Source organism: Psammomys obesus, unplaced genomic scaffold, assembly GCF_907164565.1.
Source record: "Psammomys obesus unplaced genomic scaffold, mPsaObe1.curated_primary_1811, whole genome shotgun sequence".
Classification (NCBI taxonomy): Eukaryota; Metazoa; Chordata; class Mammalia; order Rodentia; family Muridae; genus Psammomys; species Psammomys obesus.
In genome coordinates, this window is record NW_026592510.1 from 12,784,412 (window position 1) to 12,812,154 (window position 27,743).

Consider the following 27,743-nt stretch of genomic DNA (forward strand, 5'->3'; position numbering starts at 1 on the left):
CCCAGTAACCATTTATGCGCAGTCTACTTTGGGACCATGCTGAGTTGGAAACTGACAATTCCTCTTGCTCTATATCAGTGGTTCTCAACCTGTGGGTCACAACCCCTGATGGAGTCAAAGGACTCTTTCATGAGGATCCCTTAAAAACATACTCATAAGCCGGGTGTGGTGGCGCAAGCCTGTAATCCCAGCACTCTGGGAGACAGAGGCAGGTAGATCTCTGTGAGTTCAAGACCAGCCTGGTCTACCAAACAAGTTCAGGACAGTCAAGGCTACATGGAAACATTGTCTTGAAAAAAAAAAACAACATCAGCAACACCTGCGTATCAGATATTTATATTACAGTTTCTACCAGTAGCAAAATTACAGTTATGAAGTAGCAACAAAAATAATTTTATGGTTGGGGGTGGTCACCACAGCATCAAATGTGTTAGAGGGTCACAGCATTAGTAAGGTTGAGAAAAACTGCTCTAGATCATAAGAGATTTTAAAAATTATTTCATCTGAGGTGTTGGGAGATGGTTCAGTAACTAACCGGGCTTCTCCTCCAAAAGACATACTTCAGTTGCCAGCATCCACATGCAGCTCACGACTCATTAACTCCAGTTCCAGGAGATCCGGCGCCCCCGTCAGGTCTCAGAGAGCACTGAACGCATGTGGTACACAAAGGTACCTTCAAAGAAACCACCACATATATAGAACCAAAATAAATAAATCTTTCTTTTTAATTATACCAAATGTTTCTAGTTGCAGGTATTTATCCAGTATCCAACATTCATGTCCAAGAAATGGTCCACATTAAGCTCGAGGCCTTATTATAAAATATGATTCCATTAGAGAAGCTTGATAATTTTGCAAGGAAAGAGACGTGGGAGAGAAAGAATGTCTGCCACACCCCAGGATTGCGGGGCATGCCTGTGTGGAGTGTCCCCCTTAGCATGTCAGTGTGTCTTCATACAAGGGCCACTGGCTGTTTTGAAGGGAACTTCAAGACCCCCATGAGCAGAAGGGGTTTTTTCCCCCCTTAGAGGTAAAATTGGCCCAGGACTAATAGAGATAGAATTTGAAGTCAAAATTATCTTTGCTAATGTTCTTTCTCTCTGTCTATTTTGTACGTGTTTGAACTGCAGTGAAGGGAGCAATCTGACCCCAGCACATCACTACCCAGACTTCAGGTTTAAGACCTACGCCCCACTGGCCTTCCGGTACTTCCGAGAACTCTTTGGTATCAAGCCTGATGATTACTTGGTAAGAATCTATCATTTTCCTTTCTACAGAGTGCATGGTGTTGTTTCAAATAGCAACAGTGATGAGTGGCTGTCTCTTAGAAACCTCGGGAACATAGGAGACGTTCCAAGTTTTATAATGTTGACATATTTGGCTTCAAATATGTGATCTGATGCCATGGCTCCTAACAGATAGGTATAAAACCTGCTGTGATGGCTAATAGTTAAATAACTGTGGTATTACAACTTTCGGATATTTTACATTAAATACCTTAACAGATACCTTATAATTAATGTAAAAGGCTTGTGAGTTTTACTGATTAGATTTTGTTTGAGTGTCTTCCTATTTTATTGGCCTTATCTCAGACCTGCCTTGGGCCACAACCATTTCACCTTAACATGCAATTTCAGATGAACTCTTTATAAACATATTTTCAAATGTACCCAGGCACATTCTGTCCTCCTTCGGGCACAGGAGGCACAGACACAGCAGCCTGTGTGTGACGTACAATGTAGCCTTCAGGTTTATCTCACTCCTATTCAGAGGGCTACAATCCAGTTTTTGTTGAGAGGGGTGGTTTACCTCATCATTTAATCACTGTTAACACATTGGGGTCTTAAAAAGTTGTTTTTAAAGGAGCCATAGGAAAGATGCCTTCTAATACTTACTGTTTTGTGTTGTGTGGTTTGCGTGCATGTATTTCGGCATGAGGCCTTGCACCTGCCACATTGTATATGTAGAGGTCAGAGAACAACCATGAATGCAGAGAAAGTATCTTTCTTTGTTTGCCACTGCACTAGTTGGCCCGTGAGCTGCTGGGGCAGTCTCCTGTCTCTACCTCCAGTCTCCTTGAAGGAGTGCTGGGATAACAGACAGACACCACTGCATCTGGCTTTTACGTGGCTTCCAGGAGGCCAGACTCAAATCAGCAGGTTTGTGGCAAGCACTTTTTACCCGCCAAGCCATTGACCCCAGCCCAGGAAGTCATGATTTCTTCCCAGTGACATAAGATGCACAACTAAGTCCCTACAGAACACAGCTAAGTAAGTCCCTAGCTCCTTCCCGGAGCATCCCAACCTCTACAAGTCCCACTGGCTCATTTTGCCCCCTGTCCCTCTGAAATACAGGGGCCGGTCACCATCACCCCCAACGCAAGCACACATGCCTGTTCTGGGGGTGGAGAGAAGGTTCTTGGGTTTCTGGCCATTTGGTAGTAACTAAGGGCCACCATCTCTCAGGACAACTCAGTGGGGTTTCATAATGCAAAGGACAAGATCCCTCTCTTCTCTTGTGCCACGCACTGGAAACTAATGGCTTTTTCTCCTGGATATTGTTACACTTCTGAGCAGCCCAAGAGATACCACAACAGCTCACAGCACTACTGATACAGGCATCCTTCACAGCACTGGGTGTGATGTGAGAAGAGGACTCCTCATTGCAGTCCTACCCTGTCCAGTGTGTCACTCTGAGCTGGGAAGCCCGGGAAGCTCACTCTCAACATTTCTGGTCACACCCAGTTGCTTTCTTTGGGAAAGTTTTTTTTCTGAACAACTTCTCACACAGCGTAAACACGTTTCCTTAACAAGTCTTTAAACCAGAGAAGTAGTCTTCATAGGGAAGGCGCACTTACAAAGGAGCCTGGGAGGCTAAACCAGTGCAAAGGTCCTCATCTGTCTACCTGGTCTCCAGATGTTCTGACGACCCTTTCCACTAGTCCCATGCTTCTCACCCACCAAGTCACAGACATCAAGCATGGTTTCCAGGTAGCCACTTTCCACCCAATACGCGCTGATTGTCCGTTCTGAAGAACACAGCTGAAAGAAGTCCAGTCCGCCTCGTGAGGTACATTTTACAGCAGTTAAGCTCAAATAAAGGACAGAAGACGAATGGGCATGGCTCTAAAATGTCTCTGAAAGGGTGTGATACAGATACTGAGTCCTGACATCTGTCAAGTGGGGCTGTTGAAACCCATGCTGTGAAGATACATTGCTGTAAGTAGGGGAAGAGAGAAGAGACCATTTACGGCTGGCTTCGTAGATAGACTTTAAATTGCATCCTTGTGAGTTTTGTACTGTGGTGTCTGGACTTCTGCCAGAATTACTGTGTTTATGTTCTCAGTTTCTTTATAATTCTCCATGTGCCTTGCAGATTACATGTCTCAGGTCTAAGCATGTATTACTTGGATAGGGAGGCAGCAGGGGAAAGGGCTTCCAAGTATATACGTAGCACTGTGAACTCTTCCTTACACAAGCATCTTTCAGCAAGAGGCCCAGGGCATGTCCATGTCTGCTGCAGCCACAAGCTATCTGCTCTTTCCTTCACCTGCAGGTATTCACAAATCCAGTGTAATTCATAGGAGTTACTTATAGGGATTTGTAGGCTTACCTACACTAGTAAGAGGGAAAGCAGAGTGAGTGTTGTGCCCCATCAGGGAAATAGCAGGCAAGTTCATCTGTGCCATGTGGTACAAGTATACACTGTTGGTTTGCATTGGCAGAACCCTGCTGAGATATGCTTCCTCCCCCCACCCCGCAGTGGGCATAGCAGGGAGGCCTTGCAGAAAATTGAAATGAGAAGGTGCATACATCTGAGCAGCTTTCACAAATGAGATGTGCCTGGAAGGCACATAGAGCTCAGGGGTGCACATGAGGACTTGTTGATCACGGCTGATTAGATTCTCTTTGTCCTTTGAAATCAGCCTTTAGAAGTTGCTGCGAACATGGTAATGAAGCTCTAGGGTTCTGGAGCAGAAATCATGTGAAAGCATACTCCTGTCTAATATCGTAGTCTCGGTCACTTATGCACTGATGGTATCCTATTCATAATGTGAGTGTTACCGAGATAGGCCAAATAAGTGACTATTGATAGTCTTTTATAATTTATATACTGAAAGAGTATTTGACAAATAACTGATTAAGTCATCCCTAAAATAGGTCGGTGCCAATAGAGAATTTTGAGACTGTATTAGGAAAGATATTTAGGTCTGAATCTAGGTTTTTCCAGACAGATTTTTCTCTCTTTTGATTTAAACAATACATATAATATATCTATATTTACATATAGATATATCATATATTTATGTTTTATGTATTTACATATATAATTGTATATGTTATACTTAAATTACATATTTATAATTTTATATATTTGGGGTGATTAAGACAGGGTTTCTCTGTGTAACAGACTCTGTCACTGACTCACTTTGTAGACCAGGCTGGCCTCAAACACACAGAGATCTGCCTTCCGAGTGCTAGGATTACAGGGGTGTGCCATCAAGCCCGGCACTTAAGCGATATTTTAATTGTGGATTTCATAGAAAGCATTGGAATATATTCACTCCCTCCCCCAAGTCCTTCCATAAGTAGCTTTTCCACTCAACTACTCTTTGGAGTGGGATCCTCCCTGCGGTGTGGTTGACCTCCTGGGGTTCACATCATTAAAGAAAACTGAATCTCCCTTGCCCCCCTCCCTGCTCTATGCCGCTCTAAGCTTGTTTGAGTTGAACTTGTATGGGTCTTGTACATACTTCTAGAGAGACAGTCTTAAATCGTCCCATGTTTTCTCCTGCTCCTTTATTTTATATTCTCATAATCCTTATTCCTACTCATGGGGAGCTTCTACAGGCAATTGAGGTGCAGAGGATACAGTCAGAATTTCTAGAGAGCCTGGGGGTCTATCAGAGGCCATGGGAAGACGTGAAGCAGTGGAGGTCAAGATCAGATTTGTGTTTGGAAAGAGCCCTCTCAGAGGAGAGGACACTGGAGGCAGTAAGAGTTGCACTTGAATCCAGGAGCATGCCATAGGGGCCAAACAGAATTTGATAAAAGGCATTGAACTTTGGGGTATTGGCAGGGGAGATGGTTTGAAGGAGGCAGGCTTGAGGGAAAAAATGACGTGTCAAGGCTAGTCACCAAGGTTCTGGCTTGGAGAACAAGACAAATAGTGTTTCATCCTTGAGGATAGGGAAATAGAGGAAAGGCAAAATATGAGGACCAGATGATTTCAAGATCTGTTTTTCTGCTGTGTGAGGTATATACTTCCAAGTACACCCACGTAGCTGAAAGGGAGGAAGAGAGACTGGAATACAGCACTTTTCTCCTACCTGCCACACTGTATTCTGGCCAGAAGCTGGATCTGCCGTGGAAGCATGCCACCTTACCATCGCAGAATTATAAAATATCCGTAGACTCTCCCAGAGAGGCATCAGGTTCACCTGGAGCGTCCCCTGTAAAGCTCATAGACAGTACTTACTCTCTCAGGAAGGCCAACGGGGCTGGAGCTAAGGGCCCAAAGGTTGAGAGCACTTGTTCTTACAGAGGACCGTGTTTGCTTCCCAGCATCCACCTGTTAGCTAACAACCATCTCTAACTCCAGTTCCAGGAGATCTGATGCCCTCTTCCGGCCTACGTGGCCATTGCATGCATAGAGAGCACAGATTTATGTGCAAGCAAAAAGCCCATACATATGAAATAAAAGTAAATAAAAACTTTTTTCAAAAAGGTCAGATGGGTATCAGTTTGCTCATTCTCCATGGAAACATCATACACCCTAAGAGTACTTTAGCCAGACTAAGGTGATGGCTCAGTCAATAAGTGCTCGCCTCGAAAGCATGAGGACCTGAGTTCAACTCCCAAACCCACTTTAAAATGACAGGCATGGGAACATACTCTTACAATCCCAGCGCTGGGGAAGGAGAGACAGGGGATCACTGAGGCTTACTGGCCAGCTTGTCTAGCCTGATTATTTAATCATTAATTAATGAGCTTCAGGCCAATGAGAGACTGTCTCAAAAGAGCTGGGCCGCGTTCTTGAGCATAGTATCTAAGGTTGTCCTTTGACGCACGCACACACACAGATGCACACACACGTTTAAAGCAAATGGTGGCACGTTTACACAAACTTGAGACAGGTGATGCTTAGAATAAGTATCACAGTGCAATGTCCGGATTGAAACCAGATAGTGGGGGAGAGAAGTCAGCATTTGAATGAACAAGGTTAAACTGTATACATTCCACACGAATATTATACCAACAGAGTCTGTTGGTCTTCTTGTGGAGTCCTTGTCCCCGCCGGGACCTCCTATCCTCTCCCCCACTCTTCCACAAGACTCCTCGAGCTCCGCCTAATATTTGGCTGTGTGTCTCTGCATCTGTTTCAATACGCTGCAGGGTGTAGCCTCAGAGGACAGTTTATGCTAGGCTTCTGTCTGCAAGCATAACAGAGTATCATTAATAGTGAGAGAGTGGGCTCATTCCCGTGGGGTAGGTTGGACCAGTCATTGGTCGTCGCTGCCCTCAGTCTCTGCTCCATCTTTATCGCTGCATATCCTGTAGGTAGAATAAATTTAGAGTGGAAGGTTTTGTGGGTGGGTTGGTATCCCCCTCCCTCAACTAGAACTCCTGCCTGGCTATGAGGTGACCACTTCAGTCTCCGTGTCCCCACTGCTAAGAATCTCAATAGGGTCACCCCACATCCTCCCGGGGGGCCTACCCTGTTGCAGGTCTGCAGCTTGTCCCAGAGATGCCCCTCTCGGTTTCCCTTCAATCTCTCAGCCCTCTTCCTCCCACTCCTGCTCTCCCCACACCTGACCCCCGCCTTCATTCCCCTCCACACACCCTCTCCCACACTTTATCCACTTAAATGTCTATTCTTTTTCTGAATGAGAGTCAAGCATCCTTCTTTGGGCCCTCCTTGTTACTTAGCTTCTTTGGGTCTGTGGCTTAAAGCATGATTATTCTGTGCTATATGGCTAATAACCACTTATAAGTGAGTACATACCAAGTGTGAATTTCCGGGTCTGGGTTACCTCACTCAAGATGATATTTTCTAGTTCCACCCATTTGCCTGCAAATTTCATGATTTTCTTGTTCTTAACAGCTGAATGATATCCCATTGTGTAACTGTACCATATTTTCTTCATCCATTCTTCGGTTGAGGAACATCTGGGTTGTTTCCAGATTCTGGCTATTGCAAATAAAGCTTCTATGAGCATAGTTGGGCAAGTGTCCTTGTGGTATGGTGGAACAGGTATATGCCCAGGAGTGATATAGCTGGGACTTGAGGTAGAACTATTCGCAGTTTTCTGAGAAAGCGCCCAATTGATTTCCAAAGTAGTTTTACAAATTTACACTCCCACCAGCAATGGAGGAGTGCTCCCCTAAAGCAAGGGAACTTTAGCCATTACAGCATTCAGGAAGTGGAGGTAGGAGGATCATCAATTTGAGGTCATCTAGGCCTCTGTAGGGAGACCCCATCTGAAGTAAAAGAGTAGACTTTAATTTTGTGTGGGTTTGGTGTATCCCTGTGTGCACGTCCTTGTGCACACATATGTATATGCAAACACCTGTGTGTTTGTGTGTGTGTGTAAGCAAGAGTCAATGTCAGGGCATTTTCCTCTACTGGACATTCTCTGTCTTATTTTGACGCAGGACCTCTCACTGAACTGGACTTCACTGATTCAGCAAGACTAGTTGACTTTGGAACTCTAACAGTCTATCTTCCTGTCTCAGCCACCCCCACACCAGAATCACAGGCACAAGCCACCTCACCCAGCTTTAGACATGGCTGATGGGGCTCCCGGCACAGACCCCAAGCTTGCAAACACTTTACCTGTTCACCTCCCTGGCCACGACATTTTGCTTTAAGCTTGGGAGTGGGCATTATGGCTCATTGGAAAATATTACCAAGCTTGACAAGTCCTAGGTTCAGGCTAGCACAGTGAATACATAAATAAGTACATACATACATATGTACATACATACATACACACAAAAAAATTGCTTTTTGTGTTTTGTTTTTTTTTACTTTTTCAGTACTCCATCTGCAGTGAACCTCTGATAGAACTGTCCAATCCTGGAGCCAGTGGGTCCTTGTTTTTTTTGACCAGCGATGATGAGTTTATCATCAAAACCGTTCAGCATAAGGAAGCGGAGTTCCTGCAGAAGTTGCTGCCGGGCTATTACATGGTAAGAGGCTGCCCACAGCCACAGTTTCTCCCTTAGGTTTGTGACTTTCCTTTGGAGGGATTTGTTCCTCTGTGTTTGTTGCCTTTCTTTGTATTTAGACTATGTTGTAACATTGACTAGATACATTTTAAGAAGTACTAACCAAGGGCCACCAAGATAGGTTAGTGGGTGAAAGCACTAAGCACGCAAACCTGGTAAACTGAGCTCAGTCCCCATGGTCAGAGGAGAAAACCAACCCCACAAAATCTCCCTCTGATTGTGGCGTATGTATGCCCACAAATCATATACATACACACACACACACACACCAATAACAACAGTAATTGCTTTAATTCTAAAGAATAGTAGCCAGATGTGGTGGTGCACACCTGTTATCCCAGTATTTGGGGCTGAGACGAAAGGATCGTGAATTCAAGACCACCCTTTAATACTCGCAGAGAACCTGTATCAAAAGAGAAGGTGATGTAAACGAGAATGAGCAGCGGAGTGGAGCTGTTGAATCACTGTCCCAGGTTTAAGTGTAGCTCAGTTATTGCCTTGCTGCAGGCCTGGTCAGTTAGGCTGCCGCTGGATCTTTGCTCCCCTCGGCCCGTGAGAGCTGATAACAGGGTCTGTGTAGGGTAGTTGTAGTGATAAAGGAAGAGACAGGAGGTGATGCTCTTTGCACCCAGCATAGTCATACGATGGATGGAGGCACTCATTGATGCCTTCTCTGGTTAAGCAAAGCTTTGAGTAGTGTTCCCATTAACCCCTTTAACGCCCACAGCAATCTTAGGCACTGTTGCTGTTGCCAGGGTGTAGATGAGGCAAAGATAAACTGGAAAAGAAGGCAAGCGGTTCAGGGAGAGAGCGCTGCATTCCAGCTCCTACACTGTACACCAGCCCCCGAGCTATACTACCGGTCCGTACATGCTACATGCCAGAATTCAGGACCCCAGGCTAAATAGACTGTCTTAGTTACTTTTCCATTGCTTTGAAGAGATGCCGTGACCAAGGCAACTCTCATAAAAGAGAGCATCTAATTGAGAGCTTACTTACACTGGTAAAGCAATCATCACGATGGGAAACAGAAAGACATGGCACTAGAGCAGTAGCTGAGACCTTTTATATCCTGATGTGCAGGATCAGGTAGAGAAAGAGAGAGAGACTGGGCCTGGAATAGGCTTTCAAAACCTCACTGGGTGCCCAGTGATTCACCTTCTCCAACAAGACTGTTCCTCTTAATACTCAGTAGGTAGGTAGAAAGATAGGTAGGTAGGTACATACATACATACATACATGCATACATACATACATAGACAGACAGATACTTAGGTCCTACATTTATTAATTTCTAAGGGTTCATAGAAGCCAGGCATGATGGCCTCTATTCAAACACTTGAGGAGCTGAGGCAGAAAATTACTCTAAGTCCAAAGCTAGTAATTTCAGATCATCTTGTACTTCAGAATAAGGCCCTGTCTCAAAGAGTCTGGGGATGGGAGATCCATGTAAAATCTGGGGGAGAAAGAATTCTCTGCCCAGAAATAATGGGAGAGAAGGAACCCTACCATCATTGATCCCCCTCACACCTGTGTTGGGATTTCAGGGAGACTGTGTGAGAAGTCTCTGGAATAGAGAAGAGTACATTCAGTGTTCTCATGACACAATTGAAAATGAGATCTTCAAGAAAACAGAAGCCAGCAGTTAGAGAGATGGCTCAGTGGCTAAGGGCACATGCTGCTCTTGCAGAGGACCTGAGCAAAGTTCCCAGCTCTCAGCTATCTATAACTCCAACTTCAAGGAATCTCACAACCTCTTTCAGCCTCTGAGAGCACACACATTCATAGCATGACACCCGTACTTATACATAAATAAAAATTAAAGGAAATAAACCAGAAATTTCTAGAAATAATAAGAGTCCTTCTGAGTTGCAAGACATAAGATAACTTTGTGTTCGGGTAGATTCCTGTTATATGTATTTCATTATAGAGAAGACAATGGAGGAGACTATAAGGGGGAAAATCCCTGCTTGTGATGACAGTAGTTTATGGTGAAAATTATTTGAAAAATAAAGATAAAAGTAGAGACATTGTAATTCTCTTTGGGAAACAAGTTACAGTGTGTGTAACATGGGAATAATAATTAGCTCTGGAAAAAAATAGAATAAGAAAAACTCCAAAATGCTTAAATCTTCAAAGCAAATATTCATGTAGTCTCTCTGACATGAAAGTGACACTAGGACTATATGCAGAGGAGAAGGATCATGAAACCAGGGAACAGAGATGGGGAGGAGACGGTGAAAATATGAGCAGGTTATAGTGATATGTGTTTATGCAAGTGTCAAGTGCGCTCTAGTTTCTATTGTGTTGCTACGATAAAACAGCCTGGAGAGGAAAGGATTTATTTGGCTTACACTACTTATATTACTCATAATCTATCATTGAGGGAAGTCTGGGCAGTAGCTCAAGGTGGAACTAGAAATGGAAACCAGGACTACCTGCTTAGGAATGGTAACACCCACAGTGGACAGGGCCCTTCTACATCAAGACAATTCCCCACGTACATGCAACAGGACAATCTGATCTAGAAAGCTCTAGAAAGGCTGGTGAAATCAGCAGAGTACATGAGTTCTGGGTTGAAATGAGAGCCCCTGCCTCATTATGTTAGGTAGGAAGGAAAGCGATTGAAGAAGACAGAATGAACTTATGGCCTACACATGCACATGTGCGTGCACGCGCACACACACACACACACACACACACACACACACACACACACGGAAAACGAAGTGCCTGCATAACCTGTACCAAAAATCTATAAGGTGGTAGGTAGTGCTTCAGATGTGATATAATGGACCAGTGAGATGCCTCAATGGATAAAGGTAGTTGCCACCCAGCCTTGCAACCTGAGTCAGATCCTTGGAACCCACATGGTGAAAGGAGAGAACTTGCTTCTTCAAGATGCTCTGTTCTCCTCCACGCATGTGTCATGGTGTGTACATCCCCACTACCACCCCACACACGTAGATAAAATGATGGTTTTAAAAGCTGTGTGTTATATAACTACCATTTCAACAGCTGGATCAATGGTTCAAGTGAAGTGTTCAAAAGTAGACCCATGTACATTTGGTAAAGCTTACTTAGCTGTCTACTTCATGGAAATTACATTCCTATATCAGATCTGTCACATACATAAAATTTATTGCTTATGAGATAAGGCCAAATATAATGGTGAAATTATTAAAAAGTAATAAAGGAATAGAAACTTAAAACCTTAACCTACAAAAAAATCCTTTGCTAAACAAAAGCATCAGAAATAGATAAATGTGACTCTGACAAAGCACAGACCATTTACATAACAAAATAATAAGCATGGGGTTAATATCACAATAGACTGATATAAAGGGTATAAAAACAGTTGTTTCCTCAAATTGGGAAATTGAAGGGAGAACTGGGGCCAATGGGACTGGTTTTCTCTTTTCATCAATTGATTCCCGGAGATCAGACTTAGGCTGTCAAGGTGTAGCAACAACTGCTTTTAGCCGTTGAACCATCTCTGTTATCTATTCTATCACTTCTTTATGATGTGCCCTTCAGTAAGTTAAATATCCCACTTACTCTTAAAATGCATCAAAAATTGTGTTTGTTTGTTGGCTGGTTTTTTTAACTTGAGTTATCTGAAAGAAGGGAAGCTCAGTTGAGGATAGGCCTCCATAAGGCATTTTCTTAATTAGTGATTGGCGGGAGAGGACCCAGCCCATTGGGGGGGGCATCCCTGGCCTGGTGGTTCTGAGTTCTGTAAGAGAGCAGACTGAGCAAGCCATGCCATATAAGCCAGTGAGCAAAACCCCTCCATGGCCTCTGCATCAGCTCCTGCAGCCAGGTTCCTGCCTTGCTTGGGTTCCCTCACTCATTGCTTTTGATGCTGAGCAGTGATAATAAAGAAGTGTAAGACAAATCAACCCTCCTCCCTAAGTTGCTCTGGTCATAGCGTTCCATCACAGCAATGGTAACCCTAACTAAGACAGTGGATCTTTATTTTTGTAATAAAAAAAAAAACCTACAAGCTAGGAGAAAATGTTTACTCCATATAGAAAAAGAAAATTATAGAAACTTAGGTTGGATCAAGAGCTATAACAGGGGTAAAACAAAAGAATGAGCAAATGAAATTATCATTGAGGTAGCTAAAATGCATCAAGAACAGTAACTTTCTAACCACTGACATTCAGCTTTCTAAAACTGTAATTTTCATCAGCCATGTCTATAAAGATATTAACATCTTCTAGTTTTTGGTACTTGTAGAAGTAATAGAAATATGCGATCTTAACAGGTGTGCTTGCAAATTGCCCTCACCATTTAGGAAGAAAGTTTTGCAAGCAGAATTAAATCTTAGAGTGTTCACCACTCACCCCCGGCAATTAATTTTCCTTGTAGCTACCTTAGAGAATAGTCACTAGCAGTACCCATCAGTTCTTTGTCTGTGTTTAGGTGAAGCTATTTTGGAGCTTAATGTCCATGTTTAATTCAACTTTTGCTGCTATGAGTATAAAATAATTATGTTACTGCTCCAAGAACAGAATTTGAAGGAAATTAGTGACAACAGAGACACTTGTGCATCTAATCATTCTAGCTGTCCCCCAACCGCCAACCGAGGAATGGGTAAGGAAAATGTGGGGCACATATACAGTGGAACTTCTTTTCAACCATTAAGAGAAATTAAATCGTGTCATTTATAGAGAAAAATCATTACAATGATCAATCAGATTAGGCAAATTGAGTCAGTCTCAAAAAGTAATCACACCTCTCGTTTGTGACCCTTAGATGGATAGAAATCGTGTAGGGATAGTGAGATGATTCTAGGTCCAGACACCAGCCACCGAGCCGGATGGCCTAGGTTCAATCCCTGGGTGGTTCATTCGCTCACCGTCACTTTTATGCCATGGCATGTGCACACCTGCATGTTCACGCAAAAATAAATGAAAATGTAATTTAAAAAATTTGAGCAATCGTTTAGTTATCCAATACCAAATAGTCGTCCCTGAAAACATACAATCAACATAATGCAGACCAATCAGTATATGTATACATACACACACACACACACACACACACACACACACAATTTGTATTAAATATAGACACATATGGGTAACAACTAGAGAAAAACAAAGACCATGAGTCTGAAAGCAAGTAAGGGAACATGGAAGGCTTAGAAGGAGGAAAGGGAAAACAATTAATAATGTAATCTCAAAACAGGAAAAAATTCAACTAAATAAGTGTATGTGACATGAAAGGGGCAAATTTCTAGAGAAACAAAGGGGACTAGTGAGAGGGCTGAGGGGGAGGAGAGGGCAGGAAGTGTAGGGAGTGTAAGTTAGGAATTGAGCTTTCTACGGTGGACATTAACAGCACATCCTGTGTTTGGTCACATTAGCTTCAAAAGTCACTTTTCGTGCAAAATTACTCGGTAAAAATGGAACAGCGCAGTTTTTTTTCCTTTTTATTTTATTTTATTTTATTTTTTTCATTCTAGAATTTAAACCAGAATCCGAGGACGCTTCTGCCAAAATTCTATGGGCTGTATTGCATGCAGTCAGGGGGCATCAACATCCGCATTGTGGTGATGAACAATGTATTGCCGCGTGCCATGAGGATGCATTTGACCTATGACCTGAAAGGCTCCACATACAAGCGGAGAGCATCCCGGAAAGAGAGGGAGAAGCCCAACCCCACGTTTAAGGACCTGGATTTCCTGCAGGACATGCACGAGGGCCTGTATTTCGATACAGAAACGTACAACGCCCTGATGAAGACGCTGCAGAGAGACTGCCGGGTAAGCGCGCGTCTCCGTGATGGTCTTTGACACAGTTTCAATCGTGGGCGCTCCCGCCGCTGCACGCCGATAGCATAGTCCCGAGGAAGGTCCACAATGGATGTGCGGAGTCCAGTCTTTCCCAGGCCCAGTGCTGACCCGAGGCTCCTCAGACCTCTGAGGAAATGGATAAGAGAGTGACCTGGGGTCTGTTAACCCAGCTTTGTTGGTTTTTGTGATAATATCTTGTCAGTTTCCTTTGATCAAATAAAACGGGAACTTTTACATTTCTTCCTCCCTGGGGAGAAGGTAGTTGAGAAGGAAATGAAATTTAGATTTAATGCAGAAACCAGCCGGTAAGGCCGTATTCAAATCTTGGATGATACGGGATTTCAACTGAGGAGATGTGTTTAGAGAAAATTCACTTAGTGGGGTTAACGAAGAGCTCCCCGGAGACCCACTGTGAGCGAACAAGTGCTGCTTATTTTTGGCAGATGTTCTGTGGGATCTGTGAGGCAACAAGAGTGAGGTTGCCGGTTAGAGCGAGTGCTCTGTGAGAATGTGATTGCCGCAGTACGGAGGGATTCCCCCAGCCCGTGACACTCAGACCTTATCCTATCAGTTTATAAATACAAATGGCCAAAACCCTTAGGTTCTGATACGGTAAAAGTGGGTAAAAATCCTTTTACAGAAACAGATAAAGGTATTATTCTGAAAGCTCCTGAAGAATGGCGATGATTTAATAAACATACCGGCCGGGATGATCCAGACAGACTTGGAAAGCCCAGTTGGGCTGCTGGGCTGAGCAGAGTGCCTGATGGTTGCAGGTTAGGCCTAGGCTTTGACACGGCTAGAAAAACTGATCGTACCACTAGTCTGGGCCACCAAGAATTAAGGGCTGTGCTATTCAGGCTGTGGTTTTCTGGGCCTGGGTAGATAACACACGTTATTGTAAGAGAGGAAGGACACACACAAACACACCACACACACACACACACACACACACACACACACACACGTCCAGTGAGGAAGGCCAGCTGAGTGCTATAATGTGTAGAGCAGAGAGTCGCCGCTGAGGAACCTAATTCTCTGGGTTTTTCTGTTCCTCCTGCTGGAGAATGTATGATAGCACAGGAAAGTAACTCCTTGGATTCATTTCCTTCATTCACACAGTTATTGTTCCGTAATTTGCTGTGTGGCGGCGGCAGATCTCGAACACACAGTGTGCCGGGTAGCCTAAGGCGTCCTTTCTCTCACCCTCTGAGCCCCTTGAATTCAACCCAGTCATGCTCCCATTTTAATTGCTGAAGAAATTCCTAAGAGAAGGTTAGAAAGGCAGGTGTGGCGGTGCACGCTTTTAGTCCCAGACATGGGAAGATAGAAGCAGGCAGACCTTTCTGAGTCTGAGGCCACAGAGGCTGAGGTCTACAGAGAGAATTCCAGGCCAGTCAGCACAACATAGTCAAACCCTGTCTTGAAAAAAAGAAAAGAGGAGCAAGAGAGGTCAAGGACACCCCAAGAAAACCTTTAGAATCAACTAACCTGGGCCCATAGGGGCTCATAGAGACTGAACCACCGACCAGAAAGCATGCATGAGACAGACCCAGGCTCCCTACACACATGCAGCAGATGTGCAGCCTGGTCTTCATGTGGGTTTCCCAACAACTGGAGCAGGGGCTGTCTCTGACTCCGCTGCCTGCCTTTGGATCCCTTTCCCCTAACTGGACTCCCTTTTTTAGCCTCAACAGATGTGTCTAGTCCTACTGCAAAGTGATATGCCAGGGGGTGGGGTGGGGTATATCCATGGGAGGCCTCTCCTTTTCTGAGGAGAAAGGGAGGGAGGAATAGGGAGAGGTTAGGTGGGAAGGCGGGACTAGGAAGAGAGGAGGGAGGGAAAGCTGCAATCAGGGTGCAAGCTAAATAAATAAATTTTTTTAATTTTTTTTTTTTTTTTTAAGAAAAGAGAGAGTACGAAACTTGTTCGGAGGTCAGAGAAATGGCTCAGCACCTAAAAGCACTGGCCATTCTTCCAGAGAACACAGTGTTGATCCCCAGCCCCAGTATAGCTCATAACCATCTGTACCTCCAGTTACAGGGATCCAGTACCCTCTCTGGCCCCTGTGGGCAACAGACATGCATGCAAACAAAACACCTATATGTGGGGAAAAAAATGTTTTCTGCTTTTAAAAAGAAAAAGAAATTTTTCCAGTATTGCTTAGCAGGTCGGCGACAGAGCTCACACCTGCCTGGACAGAAAGCATGTAAACTCAACGATGGAAACGTAAAGATTCACTCTAAGGGTCTTCTGTTTTTAATCTGTGTGTGTTGTGTGCCTGCAGTGGGGGATGGATGATTCTGGAGGTACAGGCTATTGTGAGTCACCTGACCTGGGTGCTGGGAAGTGAACTCAGGTCCTCTGGAAGAGCATCAGGCCCTCTTAGCTGCTGAGCAAGCTCTCTAGCCTCTAAGGAGCTTTTAGCATTATTATCTTTTGACCAGTCACAGGAGGAGCAGTGGGAACCAAGCAAACAAAAAAATATCCCACAGAGCTATTCAGCTATCTGGAGGATTCGTGTTTTTCTTTTTTAAAAAAAAAAAAAAAGGAAAGAGAGAAAAAAAAAAAAAAAACCATGCACACAGTTTAATGGAAACCTTTTATCTTGTGTTTTTTCTACCCTTGCAGGATGTGGGTGAAAAGTTACTTCCAGATTCCCCAGAGTGAAGCTTTAGCCTGTCCAGTCTTAGATTTGTTTTTCCCTTCACCCCCTGCCTCTGCATGTATGTGTGTGTGTGTGTGTGTGTGTTTTCAGTAATATTGAAAAGAGTCTGCTAAGACCACATGCTTTTATGCCAAGAAGAGAAAAGGTCAAATGTGAATGCCATTAAACAGGGTGGTGTGTGTGTGTGTGTGTGTGTGTGTGTGTGTGTGTGTGTGTGTGTCCCTGCGTGTATATTGTGTTTTCTGAGCACAATCCTGAGAAAACGTGACGTCAAATCCTGACGAGAAATCCTGAGGTCAAACATGACATTTCATCATCAAAAATGAGAACCTGGAGATGTGCCTGTTTATTTTCTATTTTTTTAACGTTTGTTGTTGTAAGAAACATAGAAGCCAATGTCAAGGAGTCAAATTTTATTTGAATTTGTATAAGACATACGTTGTGGCGCTTACTCTTCTCTTCAGAAACGCTCCCATCCCAGTGGTACAGGAACATGTGAACGCTGAGCCTGACTCCAGTCCCCGTCCTACCAAGTTGTCTGTAATCAGGAGCCTGTAACTGGTTCTGGGGGTAGAGCAGCGCCGCGCAGTGCAGGGTGCTGATGCCTGTCACAGACTGCTTTGTAACTCTGACAGATGCTGTGTGAGTTAGGGTTTTTATTTGTGTGATAAACACGATCACCAAGAGCAGCTTGAGCAAAGGGTCTTATTTGGCTTACCTATCCCAGGTCATAGTCTATTAAGGGGGAGCTGAAGGTGCTATCTTTTTTCCATTGTATAGTTTTGGCTTCTTTGTCAAAAATCAAGTATCCATATGTGTGTGGGTTTATTTCAGGGTCTTCTATTCAGTTCCATTGATCCACCATTCTGTTACTGTGCGAGTACCATGAAGTTTTTATTAATATTGTTCTGTAGTACAGCTTAAGATCGGGGATGGAGATACCTCCAGATGATCTGTTGTTGTACAGGATTGTTTTATCAATTCTGGGTTGTTGTTTTTTTAAAGTTTTAGTGCCCTGGCTCTTAATGTCTTTTCTTTCTCCCTTTTCCACTCTCGACACGCAGTAAATCGCCATGTCTCATTCAGTCTGTCTCCTGATTACTACATGAACCCAGTTTACTTGATTTACTTAGTGGGAACTCTTCGTATTCAGCTGGAATTTCAATAGCCTCTTCACTCATTTTCAGTGCCCTCAACTTCCAACTCATGCCCTCTGGCATACTCTTTGTTCTCTTGGCTTACTCTGCCAGACCATATTTTCCTGTCTTCTTTTCTCATTCTTCCTTACTCCTCCTCAGAACTTCCTCCTCCGAGATCACCATGCTGGGCTTCCTCCTCATCCCAACCTTACCTCCTTCATGAGATATTTAATACCCTGTTATTTTCTCATGTACAGATACTTAAGCCTGAGGATTGAGCCTCAGCCATTGTCTCTACATGCGTGGTGCTCAGTGGGTAATTAGCAAATAGCTCTTGGAAATTGTATTTGAACACAAGAATAATAAACAGCATATCTGAGGATAAAAAGAGGCAGGCATGTGTGCCACTCCAAAAAAAAAAAAAAAATCTGTCCTTTATGACTTCTGTGGCTTCAGTTACTCTTGCAGTCTTTTTGAAGGGAACATCCATCTTTGCTGGAATGCATGCCAAAAATGGCACTGATGATTTAATAAAGCAGATGATTTCCAGTTTGAATCACTTGGGATTAAAACTGCATTGATTATCCTTACATTGAGTCATTAGTTTATCAGAAGTGTGTTTATATTTCCATGATTTTCCCCCCATGGAAGCCATGTTGTGATGCTCATGAGACCTTTATTTGACATTGACCCCTGCCTCCCTTAGGTATGTGCCCTCTCTCTCCCTTGGGTCTTAAGAGGGTCTAGAGCCTCCTAATTGTAACACAAAAACTTTCCAGTACACAATCTTCCCCTGCCCCTTCGGGCAGATGGTTATCTGCTTTAAAATTAAAATGAAAGCCAAATAGACTGGTGTCATCAATAAACAGATTTGGGTCTGAATTTTACATCCAGATGACAGCTTGCCTCTCTGGGTTATATCTGACACAATGAAAAGTTATGCTGGTTTATTTAAAGGCTTCGTTGAGGGGAAGAGGTGAAATTGGCGTTACTTAAGAAGCGATGGAGCTGTTTACATTTGTCAGTGAACGGGCTTGCTTATAATGCAAGACTTCCATGTTTCTGCTGCTAGGCGTTTGTTTTTAGGGTCAAATGGGAAGGGAGGGAGATGCAATCCACTTGCTGGGAGATCTGCCCAGTTGCAGAGGGAGTCTTCTCTTCCTGCATCTGTAGAGGAAGTACTGGAGAAGCCTGGGCCAGGGTGGATCGTTCAGTGGGTAAAGCACCTGCTGTGCAAGCCGGAAGACCTGATCTGAATCTCCACAAGCCAGATTATAAGCGCCTTCCTTAGGCCCCTCTGCAGCCACACTAGCAAACAGCTGCCACACCCAGAGCATAGCACAAAGTGACTGTGATAAGATTTATAACAGAAATCTTATCTATAAATTTTGGAATAGCAATTATGAATTGTCTTATACTTGTTTTTAATTTACTGTGATTATTTTTCCCTCTGACGTAATTTGTCTATGAAAAAAAATCTAGAGTCCCATGTCACTTAATAAATTTGACAAATTATTACATCTTGCAATATTTTGGGAGTACTCTAGGGAAAGTGAAATGATGACAAAGTCTATTACTGGGAACTTGTGTTTATAATCTAAATATTTCTTAATCCTTCAAGTGGGAGTCATATTCGAGACAGTCTGGATAATTAATGACCTAAATGAGTCATTCTACATTTATTATCATTCTCTGTTAAGCAGCAGAGTTATTAATTTTTCAGTAGCATGGAATCGATTTTCTTTTTTTCCCCACAAATCACTGTTATCATAAATATTAATAGGCCCTGAGAATTTAATGAAACCAGCTTCTACTGGAACATTTTGATGAGGGAAGTGAGCTGCTCCAGTGTACAGCAAGCTCTTGATTTACGGACTGGACACTTGGGAGCTTGGGTGTGTCTGAGTGGGTTGCAGTGTGGCTTATTTCATGTTAACTTGGTGTTATGAGTAGTGTTTGTCCTCCAGTTTATCCTCTCTTTTTTTTTTTTTTTTTTTTTTTTTTTTACATTTAATTTAGATAGTTTTAGAGGTGGGTCGCTTCTGTTTGGGTTTTTGTTGTTTTCATTGTTTATTTGTATGGCATTTGGAATGTATGTTCTTTCTGTGTACTGCTAAACAGTGTCAAATTCATGATCCCCCTGCCTCAGCCTGTAATGTTGATATTATATTCATGCATCACCATGCCTAATTTTTTTTTCTTTTCAAATATAACAAGAAAAAGAAAAGACAAATGAATTCTTTTTCCAAATAGATTTTTAAGAGCACTGTCGTTCCAGATGATATTTAATTTGCTCCCACTGTTTTAAATTGCAGTAGAGTTTTGCAATTTATAATAGTAGTACTCTCATAGCATAGAAATATAAGAATAAATCGGATTTGGTATAGTTGGGCAAATAAATGAATACAACTAACTCTAAGTAAAAGATAGTTTGAGCTGGGAGGAATCCCTTAAGTCTGTAGAAAACAGTCTTGAGCTATAGTGAGCTGAAGACACCTAGCCAACCCAGGCCCCTTGTGAGAACAACCACAGAGAGAGAGAGAAAGTATTTCAAGGTCTCTAAATGTTTCCACCTATAAAGTTTTGTTTGTTTGTTTGTTTGTTTTATGGAGACACTTGCAACAGTTGGGGAGAGTCATACACAGATCACATATACCCTTTACCTCATGTTCCACAATGGTGGGGCCTTATATGACTTCAGTACTGTTAGGAAACGTGCGAATGTAGAGAAACGTGCGCCTGTGGAGGTTACACTCGGGTTCACAAATCACACCACGAGATCGGTTCCACGTGGGAGGTTTATTAGGGGAAGGGGGGAGAGAGGAGGAGAGAAAGAGTAAGAGAGTAAGGAAGAGAGAGGGGGGGGAGGGCTCCAGTTCTCTTATAGGGTGACCCAGGGCATGCGCAGGTAGTTCCAGGTGGTCAGCAGGTGGTCTGGGTGTCTTCACAAATGCCTGATAACTGGTCTGTCAGGTTCCTTGGAGCTGGCCGTAGAAGTGCCTGCTTACTGATCCCAACAAGTACAATATCACAGACAGGAAACAGAGTTGAATGTAGTCTACTGATATGTTTCATACTTCTTAATTTTTCCAGTATTGTATGTGCATATGTGTTCTGGGGGTGGGTCCTGTGCAATTAGGTATATATGTAGATTTACATAGATTTGCATAGCCACTCCCACCAGGGGGTCAAGAAAGAACACTTCCTTCTCGAAGGTCCCTCAGGACACCCTTTCCTAGCCTCAGCCACCTGCCTCTTTGACAGTGCCTCGCTAATCTCATGCTACTGTAGACATTTTTCGTGTCTATAACTTGGCATTTCAAGAATATTGTATACAGAGATGAGCATGATGATGCATTGGTAGTCCCAGTGCTGGGGAGGTAGAGACAGAAGGAACTAAAATTTCAAAGCCAGCCTGAGCTATATAAGACACACTACAAAAAATGCTGTAACAGCATAACGCTGTGCAGGATGGTTTTCACTCGTCATAATGCCATTGAGCTCATTGACATCAGATTCTGTATCAGTAGTTTGCTCTTTTTTCACTGCCAAGTGGTATTTTGGGATATGAGATACTAGTTTAATATTACCTGCTAAAGAATATGAGGTTGTGGAGGGATTGATTACTTTTTGAATGGTTCAAGTAAGCTCCTGTGAAAATTTTTGCCCCAGTTTTTACCTGGTGCAAGTTTTCATTCTTCTGGGACAAATGTTTGAGTGCTGTCACTGCATTATGTGAAAAGTGTAAAAAGCTGACGCACCCTTTTCCAGCCTTGCTGCCCAGTCTCCGTTCCCATAAACAGGTGTGAATGATCTGTGTTATCATCATCTCCATCCATGATGATGGTGCTTCTTTGTCTAGATTTGGTCATTCTGTCATTGCGTATTTAAGTCTCTTGTCGAAACATCACCTGAGTATGTACTCCCCAAAAGACTGAGACCAACAGAAAAGCAAAGTAAGGGTGTTGAAAAGAGAGCTGAAAGGGGAAATGACAAAAACATACAGTCCACCAGCAGCTGATAATATGCCTGTACGCATTGGTACAGAGCAGCTTGAGGTTTGAGGGTTTCGGGTGTGTGTTTCTTTTCTTTTCTTTCTTTTTTCTTTTTTCCTTTCCTTTTTTATGGCTTCTCTTTTTATTTTTTATGTTTTACAATGTATTCATTTTATATCCCGATAGTAGCCCCCTCCTTCATCTCCTCCCTGTTCCACCCTCCCTCCTTCCTCCTCATCCTCCTCCCCTAGTCCACTAAAAGGGGGAGTCTTCCTCCTCTACTATCTGACCCCAGTCTACAGATCTCATCAGGACTGCCTGGATCCTTTTCCTCTGTGGGCTTCTAAGGTCACTCCACCAGCGGGAAGTGATTAAAGAGCAGACAACTGAGTTCATGTCAGAGACAACTCCTGCTCCCCTTACTAGAGAATCCACATAGAAACTGAGATGCCTATAGGATACATCTGAGCAAAGGGCATAGGTCCTCTCCATACATGGTTCTTGGTTGATGCATCAGTTTCTGCAGGACCCCTGGGCCCAGATTTTTTGGCTTTGTTGGTCTCTTTGTGGAGCTCATGTCTCCTCCATGTCCCTCTATCCCCTCTCCCCTTCCATAAGACTTTCTGAGCTCTGCCCAAAGTTTGGCTGTGAGTCTCTGCATCTGCTTTGATCCCCAGCTAGGTGGAGTCTTTCAAAGGACATTTGTGGAAGGTTCCTGTCCTGTTTCCTCTCTTCCACTGCTTCTGGTATCTATCCTGTTTGCAGCTTTATTCATAATAGCCAGAATCCAGAAACAACCCAGATATCCCTCAATTGAGGAATGGATACAGAAATTGTGGTACATTTACACAATGGAATACTGCTCAGCAATGAAAAACAAGGAAATCATGAAATTTGTAGGCAAATGGATGGAACTAGAAAAGATCACCCTGAGTGAGGTAACCCAGACCCAGAAAGACACACAGGATATATACTCACTTATAAGCAGATATTAGCCATATAATATAGGTAGACATACTACAATCTACAGACCTAAAGAAGCTAAACAACAAGGAGGACCCTAGGAAGGATACTTAATCCTCATTCAGGTGTGTTTCTAATGATGAGCATTTTCATGAAACTAAATTCTCATAGTGCTTCATCCAAAACTGTTCTGTAGCCATCAGTATGTCCACACTGCACAGTAATTATTGATCTGACTTCTAATGTCTGCTACTAAACTCTACTTGAGAATGGACACTGAGTGGCTTTAGTTCCCATCCACAGCCTGCTAAGGCTCACATTCAGTGTCACCTTCTAAAGAAGCCTAAAATGTAACCACAACAAATGTTTTTGACATAGTGGCTCTTACCTAATCACTAAGGTAATAAAAGCAGATTTTAGTAATAGCCAACTCATAACTTGTCATGAAGAGGATCCAAAGTCAGTCATGTCACCTTTACCCATTTGTTGGAACTAAAATCGTATTGCTCATTTGACCAGGGTGCGCAAATGGCTGGTGAGCAGCAGCTCTGTTGACATCATTCTCCTTGGTCATTGATTTTAGATGACCGCTAATTCTCCCATTTAAGTCTATCTACACGTTACAGTTGTTGATGGGTCCTGGAAAGGGGCTGATGTTTGCCCCAGTTTTTGCCAGTTGCTGCAGGTTAATTGCAGTGCATGTGGTTGACAGGAAAGAGTCTCCTGCTGTTAGTAACAGGAGGGACAGATGGTCAGTGTGGGCTGGTGACAGGGTAACTGTTAAAAAAAATGTATTATTCTGTGTTGCTCATTCCCAACTTTGTGCTGAGCAAAAGATACCTCAGTGTAAGCCAGACACATAATTCTCAGTATTTTGCAAAACCAGCTATCCCAGTTTTGGTAGAAAAGGGGTTCTATATAGACATAACCTGTAGATAGATACCAAAGTGGTTTAACACTTAAAATACATAATGTCTACTATGAATTCCTCAAGTATGTGTACAGTACATGATTCATGGATATTAAAGACATGGTTCCTAGGCTCAGCTCATCCATAGACTGCCTCAGTTCACGCCACTTGAGAAGTTGCTTTGAAGTGACCCTAAAGGTAGATTTTCTCTTTCCTTACAATGACACTGAGAAATGGGTGGCACAGGCTCTCTCGACAGATGGAGACTGTTCAGGTTAAGCCTCCTGGGTCTGCTGAATTTACAGTGCTGGCTCCAGGCCTCATACCTAGGTCCCTCTGGGCCCAAACCCATGGTCCTCCAACACTATCCTTAACCTGTACGTATGATGGGGGAAAGACACTGAAATTAAAACCGTATAGCCTAACTAGTTACCAAAGGCTAGAAGGCCACTATGCTGGGCCTCAGGCTCTTCGTGATGAAGTGCTGGGATAGGTTCTGGAGAAATCTGGGAAAAAAAAGCTTTGCTTAAGAAGACAGTTTAGAACAAAACCATTGAATCTTCACAGCCTGTTTCCAAGAGGGAGGAGGGGGTGAGGAGGTCGTGGTAAGTGATAGGTCACAAGGAAAATAAGTAGTGCAAGCATTTAATTCCTAAAGCTTAGTGAAAAACATAATGAATCCCATTGACACTTGCCAACATGTGTGATCAGGATATCCTTTGGACATTAAAACAAGACCTCTCTCTGAGACATGAGACAGTGACAAAGGCTGGTTGCGGACTAGATCCATGACAGTGAGTCCTGTGTGAGCAGCTGGTGAGCAGTTAGTGTCATAGCACTAACTTTCATAACCCTCCCTTTCATTCAAATGGAAACTTTTTTTAAAAATATCTACAGAAAGAGTAGAAAAAGGAAACTGGGGGCTTGGGGAAAAGGATGCTGCCCCAAGCCCAAGAAATAACTTCCTTGTCTTAAAGTTTGGAGAACTGAAGTATGTCCTGATTTCTGCTGTGGTTGTCATGATCATCTTCATCATATGCGTAGCTATTTGTGTTTTTAAGTGGCATGTCACACAGAAATTTAAGTGAGACTAAGGCAGGAGGATTTCTTCTTTTTTTTTTTAATGAATGCAGGTTTATTGGAAGTGGAAGGAGAGGGAGGGGAGAGAGAAAGAGAAAGAAGGGAGAAGTTAAGAAAGAAAGAGACGATGAGGAGAGGCACAGAAAGAGAGAGAAAAGCAGAGGAGAGAGGGAAGAAGGGGAGGAAGGGAAGGGGAAAGAGGGAAGAGGGAAGCAGGAAGATTTCAAGTTTAAGGTCAGCCTGAACCTTGTAGACTCTTTCAAAACAGTCTATATGTGTGTGTGTGTGTGTGTGTGTGTGTGTGTGTGTGTGTGTCTGTGAGATATGTGTGTAGATGATAGATATACATGAATATATGTAAAAATCTTGAGTGGTAGAAGATTGTTTCTAAAGCATAGAACATAATTCTATTACATGAAGCTTTTTAAGTGAACAGAAAGACAAAAACTTATCTTTTTACAGGTCAGTTCTGCATAGTCCAGACTTGTAAATCACTGTGGTGACAGTACAGAAAACATTCTTTCTATAACTAGGCTAAAGATTTAAGATTTAATACATTCTGATTTACTAGCTAAAATTACATGTCTGTATTTCCTCTTTATTACATTAGCGAAGAACACAGCTTTATTGAGGAAATTAAGTTAAATAAAAAAGACAACATTCACTCTAACTGCACATGATCTGGCGCTGTTCTCAGGGGGGCTGACTTAGCAAGGAACAGCAGGCCACTGGATCCATTTTTCTTCAAGTCAGTTAATTTCAGGGATGGCTATTTATATAAATCTCCAGGATACCATTTTTAATTTACATATCTTATTGGATTACTACAAATATTTTGTACCAGTTATTAACTCCTTATTTAGTGATTATAGATAGACCAGCTAGAGAAATTACTCAGGGTGCTTGATAAATCTCCTTAACAGCTCCACATTTGGCTGTTTGTTCCTTTGGTCTTTGGAGAGAAAAAAAATGACCAGTTGAAAGGAGCATAGAACATGAGGCAGCCTCCTGCTCGGCCCACTGTGGTCTCTGTCCCCTATTTCATAGGTATCATCACTAGCCATCAGCTGCTGAGACAGTGGCAAACTATGTAACCAAATATCAAAATGCATTTAAGTACATGAAGCTTTATTTTTGAAAAGTTTTAACATACTTAAAAGTGGGCAGAATGCTACAATTTATATATATATATATATATATATAATATACAGACATATATACATGTATTTGTCTGTATATGTGTACCATATGTGTATATATATGTTCCATACATATGAGTATGTATATATCTTCCATACATATATGTGTATGTATATGTTTCATGTCTATTTTCAATTCAAAGCCAATCTTGCTTGCCATTTATTAATTTATTTATTTTCTTTCTTTCTATACAATTTTAAGCACATTTCAGCCATCATATTCTTTTATTGATACATGTTTCAGTATGATTCTCCTGATACTGAGGATCCTTTTTTAAATTAAAGAAGACAAGCCATGAATTTGAGAGAGTGAATTGGAGGGAATTGGGGAAAGGGAAGGGAGTCCATGGTGTAATTATATTTTAATTTCAAAAAATAAAATACCCAAGATACCACATTACACATTTAAAATTATATTAAATTTTAAATATTAATTGAAATATTAAATCTAAGCATCAAATAAGCAGTATCCAAATTTGTAATCATTTCTGAAATCCTTCTTCAATTTTATGTACTATGCAATTCAGCCTCCATCTTAGGGCCAGTACTAAATGTTCTTGAATGTTTAACGAGTCCACACTTATCTGAGCCCATGACAGGCTTCGCAGCCTGAAACCCAGCCTCATGTATAGCAAAACAGCCTCCCTTTTATCTGCCATTTAGTTGTGTGCACACTAGATAGCAAATGGCAGTGTTTGCAAATATCATCTTAGCTTTCCCTTTGAACAGAGTATACAAAATGCCCATAATGTAAGTAGCTTTGAAAACACTGGGAACTTTTATCTTCATTTTCTTGAAAACAGAGCACACAATCACAGTAAATGCTTTCGGTGCCGAAACTTTTGCACAGGCGTGGTAATTATGAGACGTGAGCATATCGAGTGCTTGCATTTTAGGCCTGGAAGTGTAGCATTAGAGATGGTTTGTTGCTAAGTGTTTTTCTTTTTATTTGCATGTGGACACGGACCGATATGACCGATGTACATTCCTTCCACAACAGGAAGCACAGAGTTAGAACAAGCCTTTGGTGAGCCCAGTGGCTTCTTTCTTTCTAGTGTGAAAGAAAATACAACCTGGGCACAAAAGGACACACAATGTATTTGGGTTTTCAAGAGGGAACATTTGTCCCTAACAGTTTATAATATAGTTTTCATGGAATTACCATATGAGTTAGGCTGCAAAAATCCCTTCTGAGTCGAAAAACTACAAAGTCTGTAGAAGAAACAGCATGAGCAACATCCGGGCTTACATCTTCAAAGGACCCTTCGGAGTAACTTAGGCATTTAAGTAGCCTGGGAGGTGAATCTAAGCTGGTGTCACAAGGAGACAAGGGTGGCAGCCTTGAGAGCAAAGGCCTTTGATGTGCAGTTGGGGCTTTGCCACCATGCAGTGGCAAGTCGGGAGGCCTTGGGTAGGGATGAGATGTGACCTAGTCTGGCAATGAGCCCATCCGAAAGGGAAGTTGGAATGGAATGATTAGAGAAGAGGAATGTTTTGATAGTCCTGCAGTCCTGCCCAGCTGCAGGACTGGGCAGCTAATGAAAGGAAAAGGGGTCCCCCGAGTCCAAAATTTACATTACAGTGATTTCACATAAAAGAGGGAAATGAGGCCAAAGAATTGCTTTGGGACAAAATAAGAGTTTAGAGTTACAATATGGACTGTTTAGAAGCTTTAAAGTACCTCGAGGCCACTGGGAATATACAGGCTCTAGCTTAGGGAGAACAAGCCAAAGGTAACAATTTAGGAATTTCCT

The 27,743-nt window shown here is 42.6% G+C and overlaps 1 protein-coding gene across 3 annotated transcripts in view; it reads left to right on the top strand.

The window, feature by feature from the left end:
* Positions 1 to 27,743, top strand: part of Pip5k1b (phosphatidylinositol-4-phosphate 5-kinase type 1 beta) — a 268,382-nt gene that overhangs the window by 168,693 nt on the left and 71,946 nt on the right. For all 3 annotated transcript variants that reach the window (XM_055613852.1, XM_055613854.1, XM_055613853.1), the window contains exons 5-7: positions 1,131 to 1,248; positions 8,040 to 8,192; positions 13,705 to 14,004. In XM_055613852.1, the coding sequence (XP_055469827.1) occupies positions 1,131 to 1,248; positions 8,040 to 8,192; positions 13,705 to 14,004 (571 nt within the window). The remainder of the gene's footprint in view (positions 1 to 1,130; positions 1,249 to 8,039; positions 8,193 to 13,704; positions 14,005 to 27,743) is intronic.